This window comes from Pseudophryne corroboree, chromosome 1 (genome assembly GCF_028390025.1).
Source record: "Pseudophryne corroboree isolate aPseCor3 chromosome 1, aPseCor3.hap2, whole genome shotgun sequence".
NCBI lineage: Eukaryota > Metazoa > Chordata > Amphibia > Anura > Myobatrachidae > Pseudophryne > Pseudophryne corroboree.
In genome coordinates, this window is record NC_086444.1 from 190791874 (window position 1) to 190819068 (window position 27195).

General features: G+C 44.7%; 1 protein-coding gene across 3 annotated transcripts in view; it reads right to left on the minus strand.

The window, feature by feature from the left end:
• Window positions 1-7292: 7292 nt before the first annotated feature.
• TMEM161B (transmembrane protein 161B) overlaps window positions 7293-27195 on the minus strand; it is a 97946-nt gene continuing 78043 nt past the window's right edge. For all 3 annotated transcript variants that reach the window (XM_063963971.1, XM_063963970.1, XM_063963972.1), the window contains 2 exons: window positions 16381-16477; window positions 7293-9783 (listed from right to left, as the gene is read on the minus strand). In XM_063963971.1, the coding sequence (XP_063820041.1) occupies window positions 9515-9783; window positions 16381-16477 (366 nt within the window). In that variant the 3' untranslated portion in view covers window positions 7293-9514. The remainder of the gene's footprint in view (window positions 9784-16380; window positions 16478-27195) is intronic.

Here is a 27195-nt window from a genome sequence, read left to right on the forward strand (position 1 = left end):
CTATCTTCTCTTGCGCCCACCCTAATACCGAGAATATCTTTACTGCCTCTAATCAAACAGGCCAATGGCTCAATAGCTACGGCAAACAAGGTAGGGGACAGAGGGCAGCCTTGCCTCGTTCCCCTGGACAAGGGGAAGGAGTGTGATACGTATCCATTCACGGAGACCCTGGCCATGGGCAGTGAGTAAAGTAGTTTAACATATTTAATAAAATTAGGGCCCATGCCAAATCTACTCATGGTTTCCCACAGGAAGGCCCACTCCACCGAATCGAAGGCCTTTGCGGCATCCAAAGAGGCTACAACAGAAGAGCAGGCCTCCCCACAAGAAACCTGAAAGTGAGTAAACAAGCGCCTTAAATTAACAGCAGTGGACTTACCAGGCATAAAGCCTGTTTGGTCCGGGTGAATAATTTGGGTTATAACCTGATTAAGTCTGGAAGCCAGGACCTTGGCTAGGATTTTAACATCTGTGGGTAGCAGAGAGATAGGACGATATGATTCAACTCTCTTGGGGTCCTTATCCGGCTTGGGAATCACTATAATTAATGCCTCCGCCATAGAAGGGGGAAGCGCATTTTGAGCAAATATAGTATTAAATAAATGAAGCAACTGAGGGGCGAAAAATTTTGCATGTTTCTTATACAGTTCGGTTGGAATACCATCTAGGCCACAGGCCTTACCATCTGGAGATGCGGTGATTGCTGCCTCTATCTCTTCCACTGATATGGGAGCATCTAGAAGAGCTCTAGCCTCACTAGTAATACAGGGCAACTGGATTCGATCTAAATAGTCACACAATTCTAATGGGGAACTTGTGAGTTTGGAGCTATAGAGCGCTTGATAGTAAGATACAAATTCCGTGACAATTTGGGGAGTGCGATCCAACACTATCCCAGCCGAATTCACAATCTCCACCACCGTACGAGAGGAACGGTCCCCCCTGGCAAGATTAGCCAAATATGAGCCCGGTCTATCCCCTGTAGCGTATTGAACATGGGAGGAGAATAGAAGCCTATGCTGGGTTTTCCCCAATAGATACTCCTTCCATTCTTTCTGAGCATGGAGCCAGTCTAATTTAGAGCTGTCTAAGCCATCCTGTATGTATACCATCTCAGAAGCGATGACACAAGCCTCCAGGTTAGCTTCCCGTTTCCTAAAAGAGGATTTAAGACTACCCACTCTTTTGATCAAGGTCCCTCTCAGGAAGGCTTTAAAGGTATCCCACAATAAGGAGATATCGGTAGTATCTGCATGAGAATCAAAGAATTCCAACCAGCTAACCTCCAATTCGGATCCCTCACCCATATGCGTGAGCCAGAAAGGGTTAAGCTTCCATACTGCCTGGCCTCTCTGACAACTCAAGTCAACATGAACCGATACAGGGGAGTGATCTGAAATACCCCTAGTCTCATATCTAACATTTTGAATCATAGGCAGGAGCTCCCGAGAGAGGAGGGCCAGGTCTATCCTAGAGAAGCAAGCGTGGGAGTGTGAGAAACAGGAATACTGCCTCAGGTCAGGATATTTCAATCTCCAGGGATCGACCAAGCCCAGCTCAGAGACCGTATCTGCAAATAAGGACCGTTTCGGCTGTGGGTTGAAGAATGCAGTAGACAACCTATCCAATTCATGATGTAAAACATTGTTAAAGTCACCCATACATATGGTAGCCACCCCCGGGGACGCAGCCATAAAAATAGATGCCCTTTTGAGTACGTCAGACGAATATGGAGGTGGTACATATACAGCCAGCAACAGCAAGGGAACAGAGTTAATTTTACATTTTAAAAACACATACCTCCCCCATTGATCTGTTTGTACACTATCAAGCATGAAAGGCACAGACTTTTTAATCAAGATCGACACTCCCCGGGACGCTGCGGTGTGCATGGAGTGGAAAGCCCACCCCACCCACGGCTTTCTAAGAGACATGATCCTTGTACCCACCAAGTGGGTCTCCATCAAACAAACCACATCCGATGCGTACTGTTTGACCTGTCTGAGTACCAGGGAACGCTTAATTTTGTCATTGATCCCCCTCACATTCCAGGACAGAAACTTAACCAAAGCCATAACAAAGCAGCGCAATAATAAAGCAGATGACCCGCGACCAGCCACCCCCAGCACATTCCCAGCAAACCATACCCCCGATTAGCTGCAACAGAAGCACACTAGAGACAAGCACATTGCACATCAGAAAATAAAAACAAAACAATAATTTCCTAACAGAACCCCCACCCCGTATACCACTAAGAACTTGCAGCATACCTGATTCCCGAACGACCAACCCTCTAAAACAACAAACCCTAACAACTAAGGCAAAACTTAATAACAATAACACATTTTACCAGGCCAAAAGAAACCAAAAAGGGGGCCAAGAATTTAGTGACTTCAAGACGGGAGAAGCTTCCAGCTAAACTCAAGTCCCCCCCCCAGGGCCGCCAAAACAACCCTATTGACATAACTATTTGGGACCATACAGCGAGACAGATATATGCAGGCGGTCCCGAAACTAGTACAGGTTGAGTCTCCCTTATCCAAAATGCTTGGGACCAGAAGTATTTTGGATATGGGATTTTTCCGTATTTCGGAATAATTGCATACCATAATGAGATATCATGGTGTTGGGACCGAAGTCTAAGCACAGAATGCATTTATGTTTCATATACACCTTATACACACAGCCTGAAGGTCATTTTAGCCATTATTTTTAATAACTTTGTGCATTAAACAAAGTGTGTGTACATTCACACAATTCATTTATGTTTCATATACAACTTATACACACAGCCTGAAGGTCATTTAATCCATTATTTTTAATAACTCTGTGTATTAAACAAAGTTTGTGTACATTGAGCCATCAGAAAACAAAGTTTCACTATCTCACTCTCACTCAAAAAATTCCGTATTTCGGAATATTCCGTATTTCGGAATATATGGATATGGGATACTCAACCTGTATAGAGAACTAAACCAGGATATTACCCAAAGGCAACAGGGGGCAGATATATGGATAGAGATGAGCACCGCAACATCCTATGAAAAACAGAATATTATCTCCTAATAATAACCCAGTAATCTCCCCGCCAATAGTGTTAGCACCTCCCTCCCACGAAACACCACAGGCAGTAAATAAACAGTATACTTGCAAATAGAGAAACTGTATGCATGAGTTCAGTCAGCGGCCAGTGCCCGCCATGCCGGAAAGCGTCTGTCCAACCACACAGACGCCTCACGGGGAGACGTGAAGAATTTAGTTTCTCCATCAGAGACTACCCGCAGTTTAGACGGGAAGAGCATAGCATAGGGGAGGTTCAGTTCACGCAGCCTGCGTTTCACAGGGACAAACTGAGCTCTATCCTTCTGAACGTCAATAGCAAAATCCGGAAAGACTGAGATCGGAGAGCCGTTCCACTTGAGGGGGCCCTTAGTACGGGCCAGTTTCAGAATCACGTCCCTATCCCGGTAGTGAAGTAGCTTGGCAATAAACGTACGGGGGGGTGCCCCCGGAGGCAAAGGGCGCATCGGGACTCTGTGAGCGCGCTCCACCGCAAAATGTGAGGTGAACTCCTCCACTCCGAACTCATCCAGCAGCCATTTCTCAAGAAATTTCTCGGGGGAGGCACCCTCCTCTTTCTCAGGGAGACCAACAAAGCGGACATTGTTCCGTCGCAATCTTCCCTCCATATCCATCATCTTTCTATGTACCTCCGACATCTGTGACTCCAGAGCAGAAGTACGTCTACCAAGTGGCGTAACCGTGTCCTCCAGTGTGGATATGCGTGTCTCAACCTCACCAACCCTCTCTCGCACCCGCTGAAGGTCTTGGTGTATAATGGATAAGTCCGCCTGGACCTGACCGATCCTGTCGGCTAAGCGGGCTTCGCTGGCCGTAACCGCATCCAGCACCTTCTGCAAAGCGGCATCTGTAGCCTCCACCGACGAGGAGCTAGTTGACGGAGAGGGTGGCGATGAAGTCGACTGTACCCCCCCTCCCGGCTGGGAACGTGTCGGAGGATTTCTAGCAAATTTCTCTAGCTTTGCCGCAGCAGCGGCAGATTGATGAGGTTTGACCATTATAGCCAAGCCGATGGCAGAGAGTAGGGGAGTATAGTATATCAGTCGTCCAGCTGCTATGGGTGAAAATATATAGTATGGTATATCAAAATGTCCAGCTGCTACCCTATGGACACGTAGTATATCAGTACTGTCCAGAGGCTGCCTATGGAGATGTATCAACTCCGTCTAGCTGCAGATCATCCAGATGCTACACACAATAACAATTGCAGAGGGTCACCAGGAGAGAGCGTGTAAAGCAAGCTGCACAGTGTGCTAGGGTAATATGGCAACCCAGCAGAGGAGCCACACGCAGCCAGCATACACTGTTATCCCAGGTCTGGAGGCAGGGAAGCTCTCCCACAGGTCCCCCAAGGTGCACCCTGTTCCCCCCAACGGTGTAAGTGGTTCCCCAGGAGACAGGCAAGGGAGCAGGAGCCTCAGCGGTAAATCAAGGGATCGGCGGCAGGACCCGCGGCAGCACCGTAGCAGAGGATTTATCAGCCTCTCCTCTGGGCACAAGCAGAGCTCTTAACAGGGCCCCCGGCGTCTTGGCTCTACACAGCGGCGGCAGCAGGAGCGGGCACGGGCAGCGCTTAGAGCGGCAGCGCGGGAGGACGGGAGAGCAGCGTCCCACGTGGTGTAGCAGGCTCCGGCGCCCCGAGCAGAGAAACAGTCCGGCCACAGCGGGAGAGCAGCCCGCGGCTCCCAAATGAACATAGAGGTCCCTCCACAGCCTCACATCTGCACTGGGGCAATCTGCAGACCCAAGGGGGGACACAGGATGTAGAAGTCGGATGATAAAGCTGGAGAGCCACACAGTCTGTGTGCTACTCCATGTCCGCCGAAGCCACGCCCCCAAGCTGCCTTTCTTATATGAATTTTTTTATATGTATTTTTTACATATTTTAGTTCTAGCTATTTTTAATATCCTCATTTTTTAGTGCATGAATTTTAGCACCATTTCTACTTGTCTTTTATGTGCCCTCATGGTTTTTAAAGTACTCTTTTATGTTGTCCTTTATATATATTTCTCTTTTTTGCATTTGTCTTAAACGTTCTTTGTAATAAACCCCGCATTATTTTTGAGAAAATACGTAGTCGCTAAGAATAATTACCACCTGTGGTCGCTCCGATCTTATTCGTTTTTCCAATATATATATATATATATATATATATATATATATATATATATATATATATATATACCAGATGTAGATATTCGGCACTCCCAATGTAGTAAAATGTACAGCTTGCCTGGTGCCCTCCTGAGCTTCAAAAAGCAAACATATCACAAACGATAGGCGGCACTCTAGGACTTTTTAAAAATCAAGAACATACGTGACCCTGTTCTGACAGTTTAACATTTCGGTTTAATGTAACCGTCGTCAGACGGGAGGGTCACCTGCAGTCCGAAAGACAAAAGTAGACGGACTTTTTTGAGTGAGATAGTGAAACCTTTGTTTTTTGATGGCTCAATGTACACAAACTTTGTTTAATACTCAGTTATTAAAAATATTGTATTAAATGACCTTCAGGCTGTGTGTATAAGGTGTATATGAAACATAAATGCCTTCTGTGCCTAGATTTAGATCCCATCACCATGATATCTCATTATGGTATGCAATTATTCCAAAATACGGAAAAATCCCATATCCAAAATTCCTCTGGTCCCAAGCATTTTGGATAAGGGAGACTCAACCTGTAATTAATTTACAAAGTCTATAGGTAACTTCTTCTGGGAGTTTTAGTTTATGTCAGTTGCTAAAAAAAAAACACACTGGGGCCCTCAAAAAACAAAACTGGGTGTATTGCGGGATTGTCTTCAACATACAGTAACAGGTAACATGTGCGGCACATGCCACGCTATGCACTTACTACTAGAGCCCCTTTACATTTTAATGTTACGCCTGCCAAGAAGTGCTGTTTGCATCATAAATATAGCCCTTAGTTTTTATAGAAAAATATACACGGTTGAGTCACATTATTATGACCACCTCCTACATTTGAGTACGTCACGTGCTAGCTTGGTGGGTATATAAGGTGTGCGACAGGTCATCTGCACACATATCACTCGCTGCTGTCATGGATAAAAGGGGCGATCTATCAGAGTTGCAAAAAGGGATGATTATCGGCTTTCGGGCCAAGGGTGGCAGTATTTCTGAAACAGCGCAGTTTGGGGCTGTGGTGAAGGTGTATCATAACCGGACAAATGGCACCACTGCAAATAACAGACATGGAAACTGCAGAGCACCATGTGCCATTAATGTGAGAGGTGAGCGTCGGCTACGAAGTTGCATGAGGGCCGACCGGCACGCTACAGTGGACCAGCTCACCGTAAAAATGAACCTGGGGACTACCAGACATGTGTCTTAAACGACAGTTCAGCCAGTCTAGCTGCTGTCCGTGCTGCACACAGCGGCTTATCTGGCTATTAGCCGGTGGTCATAATAATGTGAATAGACTTGGTATGTCTATTGATGTTATTGGGCAGAGGAATATGTGTGTGCTGTGAGCATGCCTAAACTATGTTTAAACAGATATGGGTTATGCCAGTGTGCTAAAGGTAAAGGAACTGCGACGTCATTAAGGGCCTGGCAAACAAAATTAGATATTTTCAGCAACAAAGTAGCAATAATATTTTAGATTTAGTTCTTTTAAGTATGTTTTTTTCATTGCAAAATGGATATAATTAATACAAAAAGGTTAGCAATGTAGAACAAGGGTTAGTATTGCTGCAGTCAACACTCAGGCTTTTGGTTTCAATTTTGCTGAATGTGGACATTCAGATTCTCCCCATTACCGCTAGGTAACCAGACTTCTGACTACACCGGTTTGTTTAGGTGCAGCAGGTACATTAGATTGTACACGAGTGCAGCACTGAAGTATCCGATGAACGTTCTGAGTGTACTGAGCTGCACAGGATGTTGCGGCTACAGAATTAATAAAACCAGGTGACTTAAGAGCAGATGTAAGGCAACATATAGAAATATATGAATGTCATATTGATGGATCAATGACTGCATCATTACTGTTGACTTTAATAAGTCTATGCCTGACCAGAATTTTGGAAAATACATTTCAAAGAAATACTAACATTGCCAGTAACATCGAACAATGGCATTTGAAGAGTTCCCCTTAATAAGGGGTAGTGATAACATTCATAATAACCATTATAAATTTTTATTTAAGAAAATGCTGCTGCTTTAGAAAAAAAAAGTTAACATGCTGAGGTCAGATTAACTCCTCTTTAATGCATAGAAGTATATTATAATTGTTGCCAACATGCATACAAAGGACATCAGACAAGTTTTCTTTAGTAATGTGCTTCATTGAGACTAAACTCCTTTTTTCTGACGTCAACACATTTAATGAGATTTCCCTTTGTTGCTGCTAAATAAGTCTAATCACGTTACTTATCTCACGTAAAATCAAGATAAACTGATTGCAATTAAAATAAATCACATTCCCCCTTTACCTATAAATGATCACCTCAAATCAGTGTTTTAGCTACAGTCTTCAAGTACACCACATGGTCAGGTAGTCTTTAATCATCCATGGGTAAATTACGACTCCCACATATTATGGCACACCCAGAGGTGCTACTCTGCCTGAGCTCAGCCATGCATACATCTTCTTCAAAAGGTCTCTGATTACTAATAAATCTGCAGTACCCAACTGTTCTAATCGATAGCTGGGTACACACTGGGAGATATACAATCTGTTTGAGCAAACGGACGATATATCGCTAGTGGGTCAGCGGGATTATGCAAACGATATGCCTGTGAACTACATCATTCACAGACATAGCGTGACGACTGTGCAGTACAGCTAATGGCTGATATAAGTTCAGATATTGTATATTGGCACATCTGGTTGTGTCTATGGCCGCTCTTACTGCAAAGGCTGACGTCACAGTTGGAAGGCATATTCAAATGTCCACCCAGATGGACATATCGAACAGCCGACCAGTAAGTGTATATGCTGCTCTGTCGGCGTGGAGGCGGGTCGACCAACATCTCGACCCTGTGTGTACCCAGCTTGAGAAAAGCTTTAACAGCTGAACAGTCTGGGGCCCAAGATCTTAAGAAACCCGGGTTTAACCACTTTAGGACAACAAATGTCTCCCCATGTCATGATTATATTTCCATTATTCCTGTTCTTGCATACATAGAACATGGTGGGAGTTACAGTTCAACTCCTCCCACAGACCACACAGAACATGGTGGGAGTTACAGAACACACAAAGTAAGGGATTGCCTACCATCAGCGTGAACAATTGACAGGATTAATAAAGTAGATCTAAAACATGGCTGTGCCCAGTCGGTATGTGGAATAATGGCATTTGAGAGAAGAAAAAAAAACCAACTTGTAATTTATAGAAAGCTTTTCTTTTAAACATTTGCATATAAATATATACTTGTATCTAAAAAATATATATTTTACAGCAGCGTGTAAAGGACAATACCCCTTAAGAGGAAGAAAAAAATAAATAAGATGTTGGATGACAAATGTTTTATATACTTATTTTGCATGTAACAGTTCTCAATGTTCCAGAAACAAATCATATTATATATATATATACACTTTTTTTTTTTTATTACACCAGACGCTACAAACTTTCATTTACACTTTTTTTTTTTTTACTTTTTGGAGTGAATGTTTAGTAAAAATTGTACATTTTATTTTTTGCAAGCACAACTCCCAAAACCCTTCCCCCATGTGTACACACAGAGACGTGTATCACTACTAGCACCAACACTTGCTAAGTGTTTATGTGGTCGAGTATTTAAAAACGATTGTATAGGACAAGAATTATATAACTCGATATACTCCCTCAAACACACGCGCCCTTCAGGCACAATAAAAGGTCACCAGATACCATAAAGTTGTTCACATACATTTACTGTAATGTACAGTAGCAATACATTCTGTCCCACTGGAACTTGTGTCACTAAAAATGGACAGGTCCAGCAGAAATAAATTTATTAGTCATCTTCAAGCCTCAACTTTCTTCATATGGCTCGGATCTCTATAGAAACTAAATAATAAAAATAAAACGACAAACAAAAAAATCCCATCAAAGAAACAAAAAACAAATAAAATAAAATATTAATTTGGATACTCAACTTGAGTATACATGGTGAGAAAAAAAGAACAGACGTTAGAGAACAGCTAATTGAAGGTGATGTTTTTGTAAGAGGACTGTTGTACATACCAGTCAATTAAAACAACATAAAATCCCACTATATCTATGATCGAGTCAGCAGTTAAGTCATCTTCTTCTGAGGTAATGAAAATTATGCTCACGACAGTGATATGATACAATATTTACCCTGAGAATACAGAGGGAAACATTGAAACAAGACGTGATGCTGCCGAAACATGTGCTCTTGTTGTTGCAGCTTCGTCGTCTCATCCTTGGTCCTTTTTAGTACATAGGTTTGTTACGTTGCTCATGCCACTATTAAATACTGATGATAAAACAAACCAAAGAGACTTGTAGAGAAAAGGCAAGCTGCTATCCACCATGTAAGAAAGGATAAGAGCCCCCGGAAGAGGAGAGGAGTGAAAATGTTTTTTAAACCCCCTAGTGCGATTGTAATTTGGGTAACCGTTGCCTTCATCTTCTCCTCAGGACATGGCAGTTCAGAGAATGCTGAGCTAGATTCTTGTGTTGCCTCCAATGGAGAACTTGAGTCGTAGATGCCCCAAGAATGGTTACCTAGAGATCATTATAAAAATGTATTGAAGCATAAGTTTCTTCTCCCAAAAGGTCACCATAAGAGAAAAAAAATAAGATTTTACTCACCGGTAAATCTATTTCTCGTAGTCCGTAGTGGATGCTGGGAACTCCGTAAGGACCATGGGGAATAGCGGCTCCGCAGGAGACTGGGCACAACTAAAGAAAGCTTTAGGACTACCTGGTGTGCACTGGCTCCTCCCTCTATGACCCTCCTCCAGACCTCAGTTAGGATACTGTGCCCGGAAGAGCTGACACAATAAGGAAAGGATTTGGAATCCCGGGTAAGACTCATACCAGCCACACCAATCACACCGTATAACTCGTGATACTATACCCAGTTAACAGTATGAAATATAACTGAGCCTCTCAACAGATGGCTCAACAATAACCCTTTAGTTAACCAATAACTATATACAAGTATTGCAGACAATCCGCACTTGGGACGGGCGCCCAGCATCCACTACGGACTACGAGAAATAGATTTACCGGTGAGTAAAATCTTATTTTCCCTAACGTCCTAAGTGGATGCTGGGAACTCCGTAAGGACCATGGGGATTATACCAAAGCTCCCAAACGGGCGGGAGAGTGCGGATGACTCTGCAGCACCGAATGAGCGAACTCTAGGTCCTCCTCAGCCAGGGTATCAAACTTGTAGAATTTAGCAAATGTGTTTGACCCCGACCAAGTAGCTGCTCGGCAAAGTTGTAAAGCCGAGACCCCTCGGGCAGCCGCCCAAGAAGAGCCCACCTTCCTCGTGGAATGGGCTTTTACAGATTTACGATGCGGCAGTCCAGCCGCAGAATGTGCAAGTTGAATCGTGCTACAGATCCAGCGAGCAATAGTCTGCTTTGAAGCAGGCGCACCCAACTTGTTGGGTGCAGGCAGGATAAATAGCGAGTCAGTCTTTCTGACTCCAGCTGTCCTGGAAACATAGATTTTTAGGGCCCGGACTACGTCCAGCAACTTGGAATCCTCCAAGTCACGAGTAGCCGCAGGCACCACAATAGGCTGGTTCAAATGAAAAGCTGAAACCACCTTTGTGAGAAATTGGGGACGAGTCCTCAATTCCGCCCTATCCATATGGAAAATCAGATAAGGGCTTTTACATGATAAAGCCGCCAATTCTGACACACGCCTGGCCGAAGCCAAGGCCAACAGCATGACCACTTTCCATGTGAGATATTTTAAATCCACGGTTTTAAGTGGTTCAAACCAATGTGACTTTAGGAAATTCAACACCACGTTGAGATCCCAAGGTGCCACTGGGAGCACAAAAGGGGGCTGAATATGCAGCACTCCCTTAACAAATGTCTGAACTTCAGGTAGTGAAGCCAGTTCTTTCTGGAAGAAAATCGATAGAGCCGAAATCTGGACCTTAATGGAACCCAATTTTAGGCCCATAGTCACCCCTGACTGTAGGAAGTGCAGGTAACGGCCCAGCTGAAATTCCTCCGTTGGGGCCTTCCTGGCCTCACACCACGCAACATATTTTCGCCATATGCGGTGATAATGGTTTGCGATCACTACTTTCCTAGCTTTAATCAGCGTAGGGATGACTTCCTCCGGAATGCCCTTTTCCTTCAGGATCCGGCGTTCAACCGCCATGCCATCAAACGCAGCCGCGGTAAGTCTTGGAACAGACAGGGCCCCTGCTGCAGCAGGTCCTGTCTGAGCGGCAGAGGCCATGGGTCCTCTGAGATCATTTCTTGAAGTTCTGGGTACCAAGCTCTTCTTGGCCAATCCGGAACAATGAGTATAGTTCTTACTCCTCTTCGTCTTATTATCCTCAGCACCTTGGGTATGAGAGGAAGAGGAGGGAACACATAAACAGACTGGTACACCCACGGTGTCACTAGTGCGTCCACAGCTATTGCCTGAGGGTCTCTCGACCTGGCGCAATATCTTTCTAGCTTTTTGTTGAGGCGGGACGCCATCATGTCCACCTGTGGCCGTTCCCAGCGATTTACAATCAGCTGAAAGACTTCTGGATGAAGTCCCCACTCTCCCGGGTGGAGGTCGTGCCTGCTGAGGAAGTCTGCTTCCCAGTTGTCCACTCCCGGAATGAACACTGCTGACAGTGCTAACACGTGATTTTCCGCCCATCGGAGAATCCTTGTGGCTTCTGCCATCGCCGTCCTGCTTCTCGTGCCGCCCTGTCGGTTTACATGGGCGACCGCCGTGATGTTGTCTGACTGGATCAGTACCGGCTGGTTTTGAAGCAGGGGTCTTGCCTGACTTAGGGCATTGTAGATGGCCCTTAGTTCCAGAATATTTATGTGTAGGGAAATCTCCTGGCTTGACCATAGCCCTTGGAAGTTTCTTCCCTGTGTGACTGCCCCCCAGCCTCGAAAGCTGGCATCCGTGGTCACCAGGACCCAGTCCTGTATGCCGAATCTGCGGCCCTCTAGAAGATGCTCTGCAGCCACCACAGCAGAGACACCCTGGTCCTTGGAGACAGGGTTATCAGCCAATGCATCTGAAGATGGGATCCGGACCACTTGTCCAACAGATCCCACTGAAAAATTCTTGCATGGAACCTGCCGAATGGAATTGCTTCGTAGGAAGCTACCATATTTCCCAGGACTCGCATGCAGTGATGCACCGAGACCTGTTTTGGTTTCAGGAGATCTCTGACTAGAGACGACAACTCCTTGGCTTTCTCCTCCGGGAGAAACACCCTTTTCTGGTCTGTGTCCAGAACCATCCCCAGAAACAGTAGACGTGTCGTAGGAACCAGCTGTGGCTTTGGAATATTCAGAATCCAACCGTGCTGTTGTAGCACCTCCCGAGATAGTGCTACTCCGATCAACAACTGCTCCCTGGACCTCGCCTTTATAAGGAGATCGTCCAAGTATGGGATAATTAAAACTCCCTTTTTTCGAAGGAGTATCATCATTTCGGCCATTACCTTGGTAAATACCCTCGGTGCCGTGGACAGACCAAACGGCAACGTCTGGAATTGGTAATGACAGTCCTGTACCACAAATCTGAGGTACTCCTGGTGAGGAAGGTAAATGGGGACATGTAGGTAAGCATCCTTGATGTCCAGTGATACCATGTAATCCCCTTCCTCCAGGCTTGAAATAACCGCCCTGAGCGATTCCATCTTGAACTTGAACCTTTTTATATATGTGTTCAAGGATTTCAAATTTAAAATGGGTCTCACCGAACCGTCCGGTTTCGGTACCACAAACATTGTGGAATAGTAACCCCTTCCTTGTTGAAGGAGGGGTACCCTTGACTATCACCTGCTGCGAATACAGCTTGTGAATTGCCTACAGCACTGCCTCCCTGTCCGGGGGAGCTGTTGGCAAGGCAGATTTGAGGAAACGGCGAGGGGGAGACGTCTCGAATTCCAGCTTGTACCCCTGAGATACTACTTGTAGAATCCAGGGATCCACCCGTGAGCGAGCCCACTGGTCGCTGAAGTTCTTGAGACGGGCCCCCACCGTACCTGGCTCCGCCTGTGGAGCCCCAGCGTCATGCGGTGGACTTAGAGGAAGCGGGAGAGGGTTTTTGTTCCTGGGAACTGGCTGTATGCTGCAGCTTTTTTCCTCTACCTCTGCCTCCGGGCAGAAAGGACGCGCCTTTAACCCGCTTGCCTTTCTGGGGCCGAAAGGACTGTACCTGATAATACGGTGCTTTCTTTGGCTGTGAGGGAACATGGGGTAAAAATGCTGACTTCCCAGCTGTCGCTGTGGAAACGAGGTCCGAGAGACCATCCCCAAACAACTCCTCACCCTTGTAAGGCAAAACTTACATGTGCCTTTTAGAATCTGCATCCCCTGTCCACTGCCGAGTCCACAAACCCCTCCTGGCAGAAATGGACATTGCACTTATTTTAGATGCCAGCCGGCAAATATCCCTCTGTGCATCTCTCATGTATAAGACTGCGACTTTAATATGCTCTATGGTTAGCAATATAGTGTCCCTGCCTAAGGTATCAATATTTTCTGACAGGGAATCTGACCACGCAGCTGCAGCACTGCACATCCATGCTGAAGCAATAGCTGGTCTCAGTATAATACCCGAGTGTGTATAAACCGACTTCAGGATAGCCTCCTGCTTCCTATCTGCAGGCTCCTTTAGGGCGGCCGTGTCCGGAGACGGTAGTGCCACCTTCTTTGACAGGCGTGTGAGCGCTTTATCTACCCTAGGGGATGTCTCCCAACGTGACCTATCCTCTGGCGGGAAAGGGTACGCCATTAGTAACTTTTTAGAAATTACTAGTTTCTTATCGGGGGAAGCCCACGCTTCTTCACACACTTCATTTAATTCATCAGAAGGGGGAAAAACCACTGGTAGTTTTTTCTCCCCAAACATAATACCCTTTTTTGTGGTACCTGGGGTAATATCAGAAATGTGCAACACATTTTTCATTGCCGTAATCATGTAACGTGTGGCTCTATTGGAATGTACACTAGTCTCATCATCGTCGACACTGGAGTCAGTATCTGTGTCGACATCTGTGTCTGCCATCTGAGGTAGCGGGCGTTTTAGAGCCCCTGATGGCTTTTGAGACGTCTGGGCAGGCACGGGCTGAGAAGCCAGCTGTCCCACATCTGATATGTCGTCAAACCTTTTATGTAAGGAGTTGACACTGTCGCGTAATTCCTTCCACATATCCATCCACTCAGGTGTCGACCCCGCAGGGGGTGACATCACATTTATCGGCACCTGCTCCGCCTCCACATAAGCCTCCTCATCAAACATGTCGACACAGCCGTACCGACACACCGCACACACACAGGGAATGCTCTGACTGAGGACAGGACCCCACAAAGCCCTTTGGGGAGACAGAGAGAGAGAGAATGCCAGCACACACCAGAGCGCTATATAAAATAGGGATACACACTACACAGTTATTTTACCCCTTATAGCTGCTTATATATCACAGATTGCGCCTAAATTTAGTGCCCCCCCTCTCTTTTTTACCCTATGTAGTCTGGAACTGCAGGGGAGAGCCTGGGGAGCGATCCTTCCAGCGGAGCTGTGAGGGAAAATGGCGCCAGTGTGCTGAGGGAGATAGCCCCGCCCCTTTTCCGGCGGGCTTCTCCCGCTTTTTTTATACAGTTATGGCAGGGGATTTTACACATATATAGTCTTAAAGGCTATATTATGTGTTAATTTGCCAAGTAAGGTACTTATATTGCAGCCCAGGGCGCCCCCCCCCCCCCCCCCCCAGCGCCCTGCACCCATCAGTGACCGGAGTATGTGGTGTGCCTGGGGAGCACTGCAGCTGTGCGCTACCTTAATAAAGACCGAAGTCTTCTGCCGCCGATTTCCAGGAACGTCTTCTTGCTTCTGGCTCTGCTAGGGGGACGGCGGCGCGGCTCCGGGACCGGACGACCGAGGCTGGGCCTGTGTTCGATCCCTCTGGAGCTAATGGTGTCCAGTAGCCTAGAAGCCCAAGCTAGCTGCAAGCAGGTAGGTTCGCTTCTCTCCCCTAGGTCCCTCGTAGCAGTGAGTCTGTTGCCAGCAGATCTCACTGAAAATAAAAAACCTAAATATTACTTTCTTTCTAAGAGCTCAGGAGAGCCCCTAGTGTGCATCCAGCTCGGCCGGGCACAAAATTCTAACTGAGGTCTGGAGGAGGGTCATAGAGGGAGGAGCCAGTGCACACCAGGTAGTCCTAAAGCTTTCTTTAGTTGTGCCCAGTCTCCTGCGGAGCCGCTATTCCCCATGGTCCTTACGGAGTTCCCAGCATCCACTTAGGACGTTAGAGAAATACATTTGTTTTCAAAAAGTATTATATTATATTATGCATTGTATTCAGTGAGGCTTTCAGTTCAAAAAGTAACTATGGTGTCTATTTACTAAACCTTGGATGGAAGTAAAGTGGACAGAGATAAAGTACCAGCCAATCAGCTCCTAACTGCCATGTTACAGGCTGTGTTTGAAAAATGGCAGTTAGGAGCTGGTTGGTTGGGACTTTAACTCCAGCTACTTTATCTCCACCCAAGGCTTAGTAAATAGACCCCTTAATCCACTATGGGGGAACTGTAACAGCCTGTGAGACACAGACATTGGGGCGATTTCGTTGAGTCTGCCTGATGTTTTAAAATGGAAGTAATTTTAATCTTTTAAATTCATTGCAGCTTTAAAACATAAGGCAAACTGGATGGAATTGTGACGATGTCTGTATCTCAGTCAGAGGCTACTACATTCCACCCCAATACTTGCATCAGAAACTTTTTATTTACTAAATAATAAAATTTCCAAGTTCTATAATAAGCGGTGCTAAGGAAACATACACCGGCCCTCCTCCCAAGAGTTTATCAGCTATATTTATTATACGGCTTCTATCATGAATTATTATGGCCCCTTTTTCACAGCACTGATAGCTGTGCAGCCGATATTGAAGCACGATACACAGTCTACCTCAATGAACGCTGTTCTCATTTAATATTGGGCAAGTTGTAAACAAGAGAGATTAGTCAAAGTGATTTCATGACAAAGATCTGCTCAGCTGGGAAAGTATGTTTTGTTAATGCAATTCCAAATCTAAGTTTAACCGCATATGAAAACACCTGTTATATATAGATCATTTGCAATGACTAATTAGGTCATGCCTACCTAGTGTCTTCAAAAGTAGGGTTGTGTGAAGCAGCATCACCATAGGTGCCACGTACTGGAGTGCAATAACACAAAGGTAATAAAACACCCGAGCCACCTGGGAAAATAAAAAACATACATCATTAGCTACTTGATGTGCAACTATATGAACTGTACTAACATCTACTATTGGCTCCAGAAGGATATTAGCAAAAAAAGTCTGTATTAAGTCTGACATCGCAGTACGGCAAAAGGTCATTTGGTAAGAAAGCAATGTGCAGGAATTGGCAGAAAAAGCACAGTCCTGTCCTTTGGAAAGAATATAAAATCAAACTAATTCGGGCAATACATCAGAGCTGCAATTCTCAGTTCTGCCAGTGCTGATCCGATCCATCGATTGGCAATCAGTCGGAAAATCGGCAAAAAACTGCATGTTAAAAATCCCAGACTCATCGATGGAAAACATTTTGTGGTTGGAATCATCAAACCGAGGATTTCCCCGAACCCACTATCCCAATATATGCCCGATGTATGGGCCCCTTAACTAGTGGGATTTAAGGAAGAAGTGATACAATTATTTCGGTTTTCCTACCTAATCCAACAATTTAAACAGTTTTCCCTTTGTATTTGTCTAATGTAAATTGATACACCTTGTTTCTTGTTCTCTTTCACCAATTCCCTTAAATCATTAAATTATAAATCAGCAGAGTAACCTCAATTTTGCCCTTTAGGGAAATCGCATATAACTATCTGGTGCACGAGTATTGCATTTAAAAATCACAGGTATAGTAAATATAAATGTAGAAGTTAAAGTACGGTATCTTTAAAAGGGAGCCACCTTCATAAATAGGGTTCATTTTTACTATAACTTAAGGATATAAAATATTACTTTGCTGTCAAGTTTCCCTTATACCCTCATATCATATCAAATAGCCCCATTTGGCGTGCAACCAACTTTGTGACTTACCCTTTCCATGCAATCCGCTAGAAACTTTTCCACAAAATATGAGTATCTGTCGACTACCCTGACTAAAGACGCTTTTTTTTTTTTTACGCAGGTGATGTGGGCAAAAAGCCAAAAGAAAGAGGTCTGTATCATCATACTTTATACCAATTCCTTTGCGACAAAAATACTGATCCTAAGTATTGAATTCACTAAGTGAATATGAGTGCAGCTAATAAGATACAGAAGTCAAGAAAAAGTATGAAATTATGGGAATATGGTGCAAAATCGGAAGGTTTAGGTAGGTAAGGAACATGACAGGAGGTAATAAAATATGGTTGTTTTGTTTAAAGGGACATTTTAACCAAAATAAACAAAAAAGCTCTCCAAATATTAAAATTTTTGATTTGTGGTCTTGTTGACAAGATGAGATCAGACTCTTGACTGGTTTGCCCGACACTGAACATGTGCGTACCCTCTGCCGACCGCCCCGCACACTCTATCCTGGTTGCCCATCGGGTCTCCTGGTTTTTAACCCTGCTTAAAAAGTAGAAGACCCGGCTGCCGACCTGCCGATCGATATTGTACTGTGTAGGCTGCTGAGACAGGAGCAGGTGACCGATCTCCAGTCCCGACAGTGAATCATACGGTGGAGGTGGTGCAGGATTCCGGGGGATCCCATCACCGACTGCCGCTGTGAAATTGGTGTAGGCATGGTGATGTCGGGAGGTGTCGTAGAGTATGGAGGCAAGGAGCGAGGCGACGGGACCGGATATTTGACCTTTACAGAGTTCGGGAGCGGGCGGTGTGCAGAATAGCGGCAGCACAATTTCCTTTTTAAAAATCCAAGATGCCTGCAGCTAGCCAATTGTATCTTGAAACATCATTGCCCCACCTCCTTGTATCGGCTAAAATAACCTAGCACAATGAGGTGGAAGTCTGATGGCGGAGGAGGAGCGATAAAGGGCTCTTGAAGATAAAAGATGCTGTGGAAGTCCTGGATAGGTGGCACCCATGCAAAAGAGCTTTAAGACTGCAGCCACCCAGGTGTATATGCTGTATAATAAAATATTAAAACATTTGGTGTCCTGTCTTTAGTTTAATATTTAATTTACAGGAGGACTATAGGTACCAGAGTTCCCTTAATGCCCAGCCTGCTGGTACGTGTGGTTCTCAAAGTACCAGCATTCAGGAGAGGCTTGCTGGGACATGTAGTAATCCTGTAAAAGATAGTTCATTAGTGAAAGAATAATATTATCAACTCAGCACCCACCGCCCACAGGTGCTGGGGATAGCCCCAGACTTCAGCCGTGGTCTTGGGTGCCCTGGAGAGGGGGGATGCCTTTATTGGGGGTTCCCTACTTCCCCAGGAATCCCCAGCCAGGGCTGACTAGTTAGGAGAGCTAAATGCTATGGCCATGGGACTCAGTCAAGTGTGTCTCCTGGCTGTAGCATTACCTCTCTGCTAGTGGAGCCTGGTGCTGGTTCTAAAAATACAGGGGACTCCTACACATTTTGTTACCTGGATTTTAGGAACAAGTGCCATCTCCAAGAGCCCGGTGCTGGTTCATTAAATATGGGAGGACTCCCACACATGTTGTTCCCTATATTTTTTGAACATAGGGCCGGCTCAAAGTGCCCAGGGGGCTAGTTATGCCTTTGTGGGGGAACCTCACACATTATTATTATTATTTTTTTCTATATTTTTTTTTATTTTGGGGGGGGGGGGGAAGGCTGGGGGGACTCTTGTCACTATCCCCAATGATGTTATTAATCCTCAACTTTCCCCCGCTCTACCATTACAATTAAATTCCTCATTAATAAATCCCCATTCCCTCACAGCTGAATTAATATTTTCAGCAGACTGTTTCTGCACAGATTGGTCTGCTGAATAATCCGACAATTGTGTAGCAAGGATTGGATGTAGAATCTGTGAGCAGGCATGTAGAAGGATTGTATAAACAGTCTGATCTGCCGAGGATTGGACAAGTGTGTACCCAGCTTAAGCCTTGGAGAGAGATAAAGTACCTACCAACCAGCTTATAATACTGCTTTTACATCTAAATGCAGACTCCAACCTGGATGCAACCAAGCTGAAACCCTGACTGGACTGGCAACAGGACACGGCTTATTGCTGGCTCGGTGACGTCAGTGGTCACGTTTGCAGTGTCAGTGCTAGGAGATGAGATCATCTTCTAGCGCCAGCTTTCCCTATGCAGTAAACGGGTCCGGTGTTGCATTGACCCGGCTTACCCGTTTACACTGCACTGTGACCCAGGTCCAACCCTACAAGCTAGCCGGGTTGGATTGCCGGGTCACTGAACCGAGGTAAACCCTTTTCCACTGAGCCGCAACCAGGTTATCACGGCAATAACCTGGATTTTTAACGACAGTGGAAAAGAGTTATAACTATCATTATTCAAACACAGTCTATAACATGGCTGTTAGGAGCCGATTGTCTCGTGCTTTATCTCCGTCTACTTTATCTCTCTCCAAGGAGCTGATTGTCTCGTGCTTTATCTCTCTCCAAGGCTTAGTACATAGACCTCCAGGACCCCTATGTCAGAACACTGATATAGTCTTAACAAAAACAAACACAGGGAGCCTATATCCCTCAACTTTATGTATCACATAAGTGGCATGTTATTATATGCATGCCATATGCCAGACATAGTTACGGATAGCTGAAATCAAAGGGGTTCTGGTGGTTTCCAATTAATATTTCAATATTAATAAAAACAGAGCAGTATACCCCAATGCCTATATCAACTTAAAGATCTATGCCGACTAGTTTGCTTATTATATAATACACAGGATAATAATATAAACATTATGTTAAAAAAACAAAAACAAAACCAAAGAAAATGCACAAACCCTTCCTCCAGTTAGCATTTAGCAGAGCATGCTTTCTTAACATTATACTCCAAACTCTGTCCTCAAGGCACCGCTAAAATTCAAGGTTTAAAGGATATCCAAGCTTGCGAACTATAATAAAACTGACTGAGGTACTGTGATTAAGCATGTATAGCCTTAAAACCTGGACAGAGTTTGGGAACCTCTGCACGATACAGGTTCCAGTGCCGGCTACCTTTATATTTCAGAGTAGGAGAACCATGATGTATAGGGGAAGAATCTCCTCAACGCTTTCCCAGGACAAAGCAGATCTACTCCAGAGTTTTGACTATAAAAAGGATTACAATAATACAAAGAAGATATTGATAACTTATAAATATCATCTTTGTTTTAGTCTCATCATTGTAGTCAAAACTCACCACCAAATTGTGTGCGTCTCTGTGTAAATCTGGCTCTGATACTAGCCAGTGCCTCCCTAGCCATTGACCTCACTGCCATCAGGATCCCATATATCCTACTACACTATTATTTGCTTTCTCCTATGCAAATGCTGTAATAAGCAAATAAAGTGGTAGCAGATTCTCTATGCCAATGTTTATTCACTTGTGCAGAATACAGTGCAGGTGAAAACCCAGAAACATACAGAGTATAACATGGTGTAAATCTTTGTAATTAAATATTATAGTGAATAAATAACTCCTAATATCAAGTGAGAGGCTTACAGTACATTCTTCAATTAGATCAAACTGTGACTTGTGAGGTCATCCCTCTTTTTCAATGGGGTTCTGAAGCTTTCAAATTTCTTTACGAATGTACTCAAGCTCAAGTGGGCGATGTAGGCCCCATTGCACCCTTGGGCTCGCGTGCACCGCACAAACTGCACCCTTCATAGATACACCACATCTCTTTGTGGTTATAAGTAAGTAGCTTTTGGCCAAGCTCTGTTGTAAGTTTTATTTATCCCCTCCCAGGTGTCTCTCCTTTCAGTCCCCCGCTGTCTCTTTTTTCCATTCTGCCATTGCCCTCTAGTCCATGTATCAGTGTGTATCTCACTGCCAGGTCCCCGCACGGTCTGATATCTTCAGCAGTGTGGGTAGTGCATCAATATAATTTTTTATCAACACTTTATTATATATGAATGGTAAATCTAAACTCGCCTAACAAAAGGTGAGAAATATGCTTCAAAAATAAGATTCCAAATAAACTTTAGTGGGCAAGATATATCCATACAGATGTGAAAATGTGCTCCAAAAAATAAAAGATCTCACAGTGCATACCGCATAAATGACAAATGTGTGATTTATGAGCAAGAAATACTCTCACCTACAATGGCAAGTGAAAAAGCCCTTAATAAAACTGTCCAGGGAGTGAATAACAATCTCTTTATTCTAAAATATTAAAATAGAACCATAGCGCAATTCGGTTCCAAACTACAACTTCCTATGTAGAGTCAGTGAACTCACATGGATAATCACATATACAGATGTCTCACATAATTTTCTCCTTACGATACACTGGGCAGACCAACAGCTTCTTCTCTGCTTTTACCTCTAACCACTTCAGAAGGAAGTGTTGTACATCGTGCACACAAATCACACATTTGTCATTTATATGGCAATACACTGTGATATCTTATTTTATTTTTTTTAAGCACAAGTTGGTATGGCTACAGCTTGTGTTGGGAACCTTATTGTTATTTCTCACCTTTGTTAGTGGAGTTTAAATTTAGCATTTCCACCTCCTTATTCTAAATATGCACAAAGATTGTGCTATGTTTCATCTAGTTTTTGTCTGAGCATATTTGTAAAGGAATAGGAAAGATACCATTGAAAAAAGAGGAGGATCACGACAAGTCACAAGAAGATGTCCTTTTAAACGAGTCAGAAGTGTTGGGAAGGCATACCTCACCTTAAAATAAGGTTGGTAATGTACCTATTCACTATAATGTATCATTTTAAAAGTACTACACATTATATTAGTTATTTTTTGTATGATTTTCTGTATGCACTGTTTCTGCACAAGTGAATGGATACTGACTGGTGGTTATTTTTGGAGTGTCCAGTTGACACTGGCTACATTAGAAGACACCTATCAAATAAGAAAGACTTCTTTGGTGCCGTTTTTAAAAATATTTAATTACGCTCTTCAAAAATGGCCAACTATTTGTTTGGCATTGCCAAGAAACATATTATGAATTAAATATTTGAGATTTGGAAAGATATGTTGAGTTTTACAAGTATACCAAACAAAATACATAATTTTATTATAGACAGATTCCCAGAAAAGCGTCATTATGCCTCAAATATAACTTGGCTAATATACTAGAGCTACTGAAACATTCATAAGTAAATATGTAAGCTTTAGTCGTCTATGTACTTGTTTCACAACACTTACTATATTTTATTTAAAAAAAAAAAATGTTCTAAATTTGAAAGTGATCTTCAATACTAGCTAAATACCCGTGCTTCGCTACGGGATGAGAATGGTAAATTATAATTATAGTTGTTTGTTAATTTGTGTTGGTTGGAGATCTAGTATATAGGCATATCTTGCTTCCCTGACCGACTTTGTTTAGTGGGCGGACCCCTTTTTGATCCCCCAAAGGACCCTGCTCTTCCCACACTACAACTCTCAGTCTGTGGCGTCTTGCTGCCTCCATTCCCCTCCTCACATCAGTGCCTCTGTTAAATGATCAATTTATTTACAGTTTCTTATATAGCACAGCACACTATGCATCTCCTGATATACTCTGTGCTGCTGGGGGACCTTGCTACTTCCACTATATAACTCTCAGCGTGTGTCTAGGTGTGGTATGCAAGGTCGATAGTAACTAGTTCGACAGGGTCTCTAGGTCGACAGGTCAAAAGATCGTCATGAGATTTTTATGTTTTTTTGGGTGTCGTTTTCTCTGTACAGTGACCGGGAACCCCAATTAGTGCACCGTGTCCCCAATTAGTGCACCGTGTCCCCTTGTACGGCTCGCCCAGCTGCGCTCGGCACAGGTTACTATTTCCAATCGTAGTCCGCGTGGATCGCTAAGTATGAAAAAGGTAAAAAAATGAAAAATAATTGTGAAAAACTCATGTCGACTTTTTGACCTGTTGACCTAGAACATTTCGACCTAGAGCCCCTGTCGACCTAGTTCTGTTGACCTAGAGACTAGATCCCTTGTGACTTCCTGATACCTCCATTCCCCTCATCACATCATGTCACTGCCACATGAAACCCTGTCGTCACTGACATATCATGCATGTCCTAAAATAGTCTGTTCTGCTTGCCCACCCCTAGGGGTGCTAGGTGTGTGTTACCCCCGCAGTGTTTGTTCCCAGATTGTAAGTCATATGTGTACCATGTTTTGGTGTATATTGCACCAGGCATTCCAGAGTTATGCTGTCTCCTGAAATATTCTGTGCTGCTGCCTCACCCCTAGGTGTGCTAGGGGTATCTTACCCCCACAGTGATTGGTCCCAGATTGTAAGTCATATGTGTATCAAGTTTGGTGTAAATTGCTGCAGGCATTCTGGAGTTATGCTGGAATATACATATACACATACATACATACATACATTTTTGGCGATTTACGTGGCCGGACAGTGACATTTGTAAAACCGGTCCTTGGCATGCACCTGGGACCTAAAGAGAAACTACCTGCCAAGTTTCAAGATTGTAGGCCTTGTGGTTTGAGAGATTTCGCGAGGTGTCAATCAGTAAGTCAATCTCCTTTTTTGACTAATATATATATATATATATATATATATATATATATATATATATATATATATATATATATATATATATAAAATAAGATTTTACTTACCGGTAAATCTATTTCTCGTAGTCCGTACTGGATGCTATGGACTCTGTAAGGACCATGGGGAATAGACGGGCTCCGCAGGAGACATGGGTACTTTAAGAAAGAATATAGATTCTGGTGTGCTCTGGCTCCTCCCTCTATGTCCCTCCTCCAGACCTCAGTTAGAGAAACTGTGCCCGGATGAGCTGACAGTACAAGGAAAGGATTTTGGAAATCCAGGGCAAGACTCATACCAGCCACACCAATCACACCGTATAACTTGTGATAAACTTACTTAGTCAACAGTATGAACAACAACAGAGCATCAGTTCAACCCTGATGCAACAATAACATAGCCCTTATTGCAGCAATAACTATATACAAGTATTGCAGAAGAAGTCCGCACTTAGGACAGGCGCCCAGCATCCACTACGGACTACGAGAAATAGATTTACCGGTAAGTAAAATCTTATTTTCTCTAACGTCCTAGTGGATGCTGGGGACTCCGTAAGGACCATGGGGATTATACCAAAGCTCCCAAACGGGCGGGAGAGTGCGGATGACTCTGCAGCACCGATTGAGCAAACAATAGGTCCTCATCAGCCAGGGTATCAAACTTGTAGAACTTCGCAAAAGTGTTTGAACCTGACCAAGTAGCAACTCGGCATAGTTGTAAGCCGCCCAAGAAGAGCCCACCTTCCTAGTGGAATGGGCTTTAACTGATTTAGGCAGCGGCAATCCAGCCGCAGAATGAGCCTGCTGAATCGTGTTACAGATCCAGTGAGCAATAGTTTGCTTTGAAGCAGAAGCACCCAGCTTGTTGGATGCATACAGGATAAACAGCGACTCCGTTTTCCTGACCCTAGCCGTTCTGGCTACATAAACCTTCAAAGCCCTGACCACATCCAGTAACTCGGAATCCGCCAAGTCACGAGTAGCCACAGGCACCACAATAGGTTGGTTCATATGAAAAGATGACACCACTTTTGGCAGAAATTGTTGACTGGTCAGCAATTCTGCTCTATCTATATGGAAAACCAGCTATGGGCTTTTATGTGACAAAGCCGCTAAATCTGACACACGCCTAGCCGAAGCCAAGGCTAATAGCATGACCACCTTCCACGTGAAATATTTTAACTCCACCGTTTTAAGTGGTTCAAACCAGTGTGATTTCAGTAAACTTAACACCACGTTAAGATCCCAAGGTGCCACTAGAGGCACAAAAGGAGGTTGAATATGCAGCACTCCCTTAACAACGTCTGAACTTCTGGTAGAGAAGCCAACTCTTTTTGAAAGAAAATGGATAGGGCCGAAATATGGACCTTAATGGAGCCCAATTTTGGGCCCAAATTCACTCCTGACTGTAGAAAGTGAAGGAAACGGCCCAGCTGGAATTCCTCTGTAGGAGCATTCCTGGCCTCACACCAAGAAATATCTTTTCGCCATATACGGTGATAATGTTTAGCTGTCCCGTCCTTCCTAGCCTTTATCAGCGTAGGAATGACCTCGTCCGGAATGCCCTTTTCTGCTATGATCCGGCGTTCAACCACCATGCCGTCAAACGCAGCCGCGGTAAGACTTGGAACAGACAGGGCCCCTGTTGCAACAGGTCCTGTCTTAGAGGAAGAGGCCACGGGTCCTCTGTGAGCATTTGTTGCAGATCTGGATACCAGGTCCTTCGTGGCCAATCTGGAACAATGAGGATTGTTCTCACTCCTCCTTTCCTTATTATCCTCAGCACCTTGGGAATGAGAGGAAGAGGAGGAAATACATAGACCGACTGGAACACCCACGGTGTCACCAGGGTGTCTACCGCTATTGCCTGAGGGTCTCTTGACCTGGCGCAATATGTAGTTTTTGTTGAGGCGGGATGCCATCATGTCCACCTGTGGCAGTTCCCACCGATATGTGATATGTGTGACGACTTCCTGATGAAGTCCCCACTCTCCCGGGTGGAGGTCGTGTCTGCTGAGGAAGTCTGCTTCTCAGTTGTCCACTCCCGGGATGAACACTGCTGACAGAGCGCTTACGTGATTCTCCGTCCAGCGAAGAATTCTGGTGGCTTCTGCCATCGCCACTCTGCTCCTTGTGCCGCCTTGGCGGTTCACCTGAGCCACTGCGGTGATGTTGTCTGACTGAATCAGAACCAGTTGGTCGCGAAGCAAGTGCTCCGCTTGACGTAGGACGTTGTATACGGCCCTTAGTTCCAGGATGTTGATGTGGAGGCAAGTCTCTTGACTTGACCACAGACCTTGGAAATTTCTTCCCTGTGTGACTGCTCCCCACCCTCGGAGGCTAGCGTCCGTGGTCACCAGGACCGTCCTGAATTCCGAATCTGCGTCCCTCTAGAAGGTGAGAACTCTGCAGCCACCACAGGAGTGACACCCTGGCTCTGGGGGACAGGGTGATTAACCGATGCATCTGAAGATGTGATCCGGACCACTTGTCCAGTAAGTCTCATTGGAAGGTCCTCGCATGGAACCTGCCGAAGGGATGCCACCATCCTTCCCAGGACTCGAGTGCAGTGAAGCACTGACACCTGTTTTGGTTTTAATAAATTCCTGACCAGTGTCATGAGCTCCTGAGCTCTCTCTATCGGGAGATAAACCCTTTTCTGGTCTGTGTCCAGAATCATGCCTAGGAAAGGCAGATGAGCCGTAGGAACCAACTGCGACTTTGTAATATATAGAGTCCAGCCGTGTTGCCGTTACACTTCCAGAGAAAGTGATACGCTGTTCTGCTCTCTTGATCTCGCTTTTATGAGGAGATCGTCCAAGTACGGTATAATTGTGACACCTTGCTTCCGCAGGAGCACCATCATTTCCGCCATTACCTTGGTGAAGATTCTCGGGGCCGTGGAGAGACCAAACGGCAACGCCTGAAATTGGTAATGACAACCCTGTACCGCAAATCTGAGGTACGCCTGATGAGGTGGATAAATGGGGACATGAAGGTATGCATCCTTTATGTCCAGAGACACCATAAAATCCCCCCCTTTCAGGCTTGCGATGACCGCTCTTAGCGATTCCATCTTGAACTTGAACCTTTTCAGGTATATGTTCAGGGATTTTAAGTTCAATATGGGTCTGACCGAACCGTCCGGTTTCGGGACTACAACATGTTCGAATAATAACCCCCTCCTTGTTGAAGGAGGGGAACCTTGACCACCACCTGTTGAAGATACAATTTGTGAATTGCAGTTAACACTATTTCCCTCTCGTGGGGGGAAGCCGGCAGGGCCGTCGGT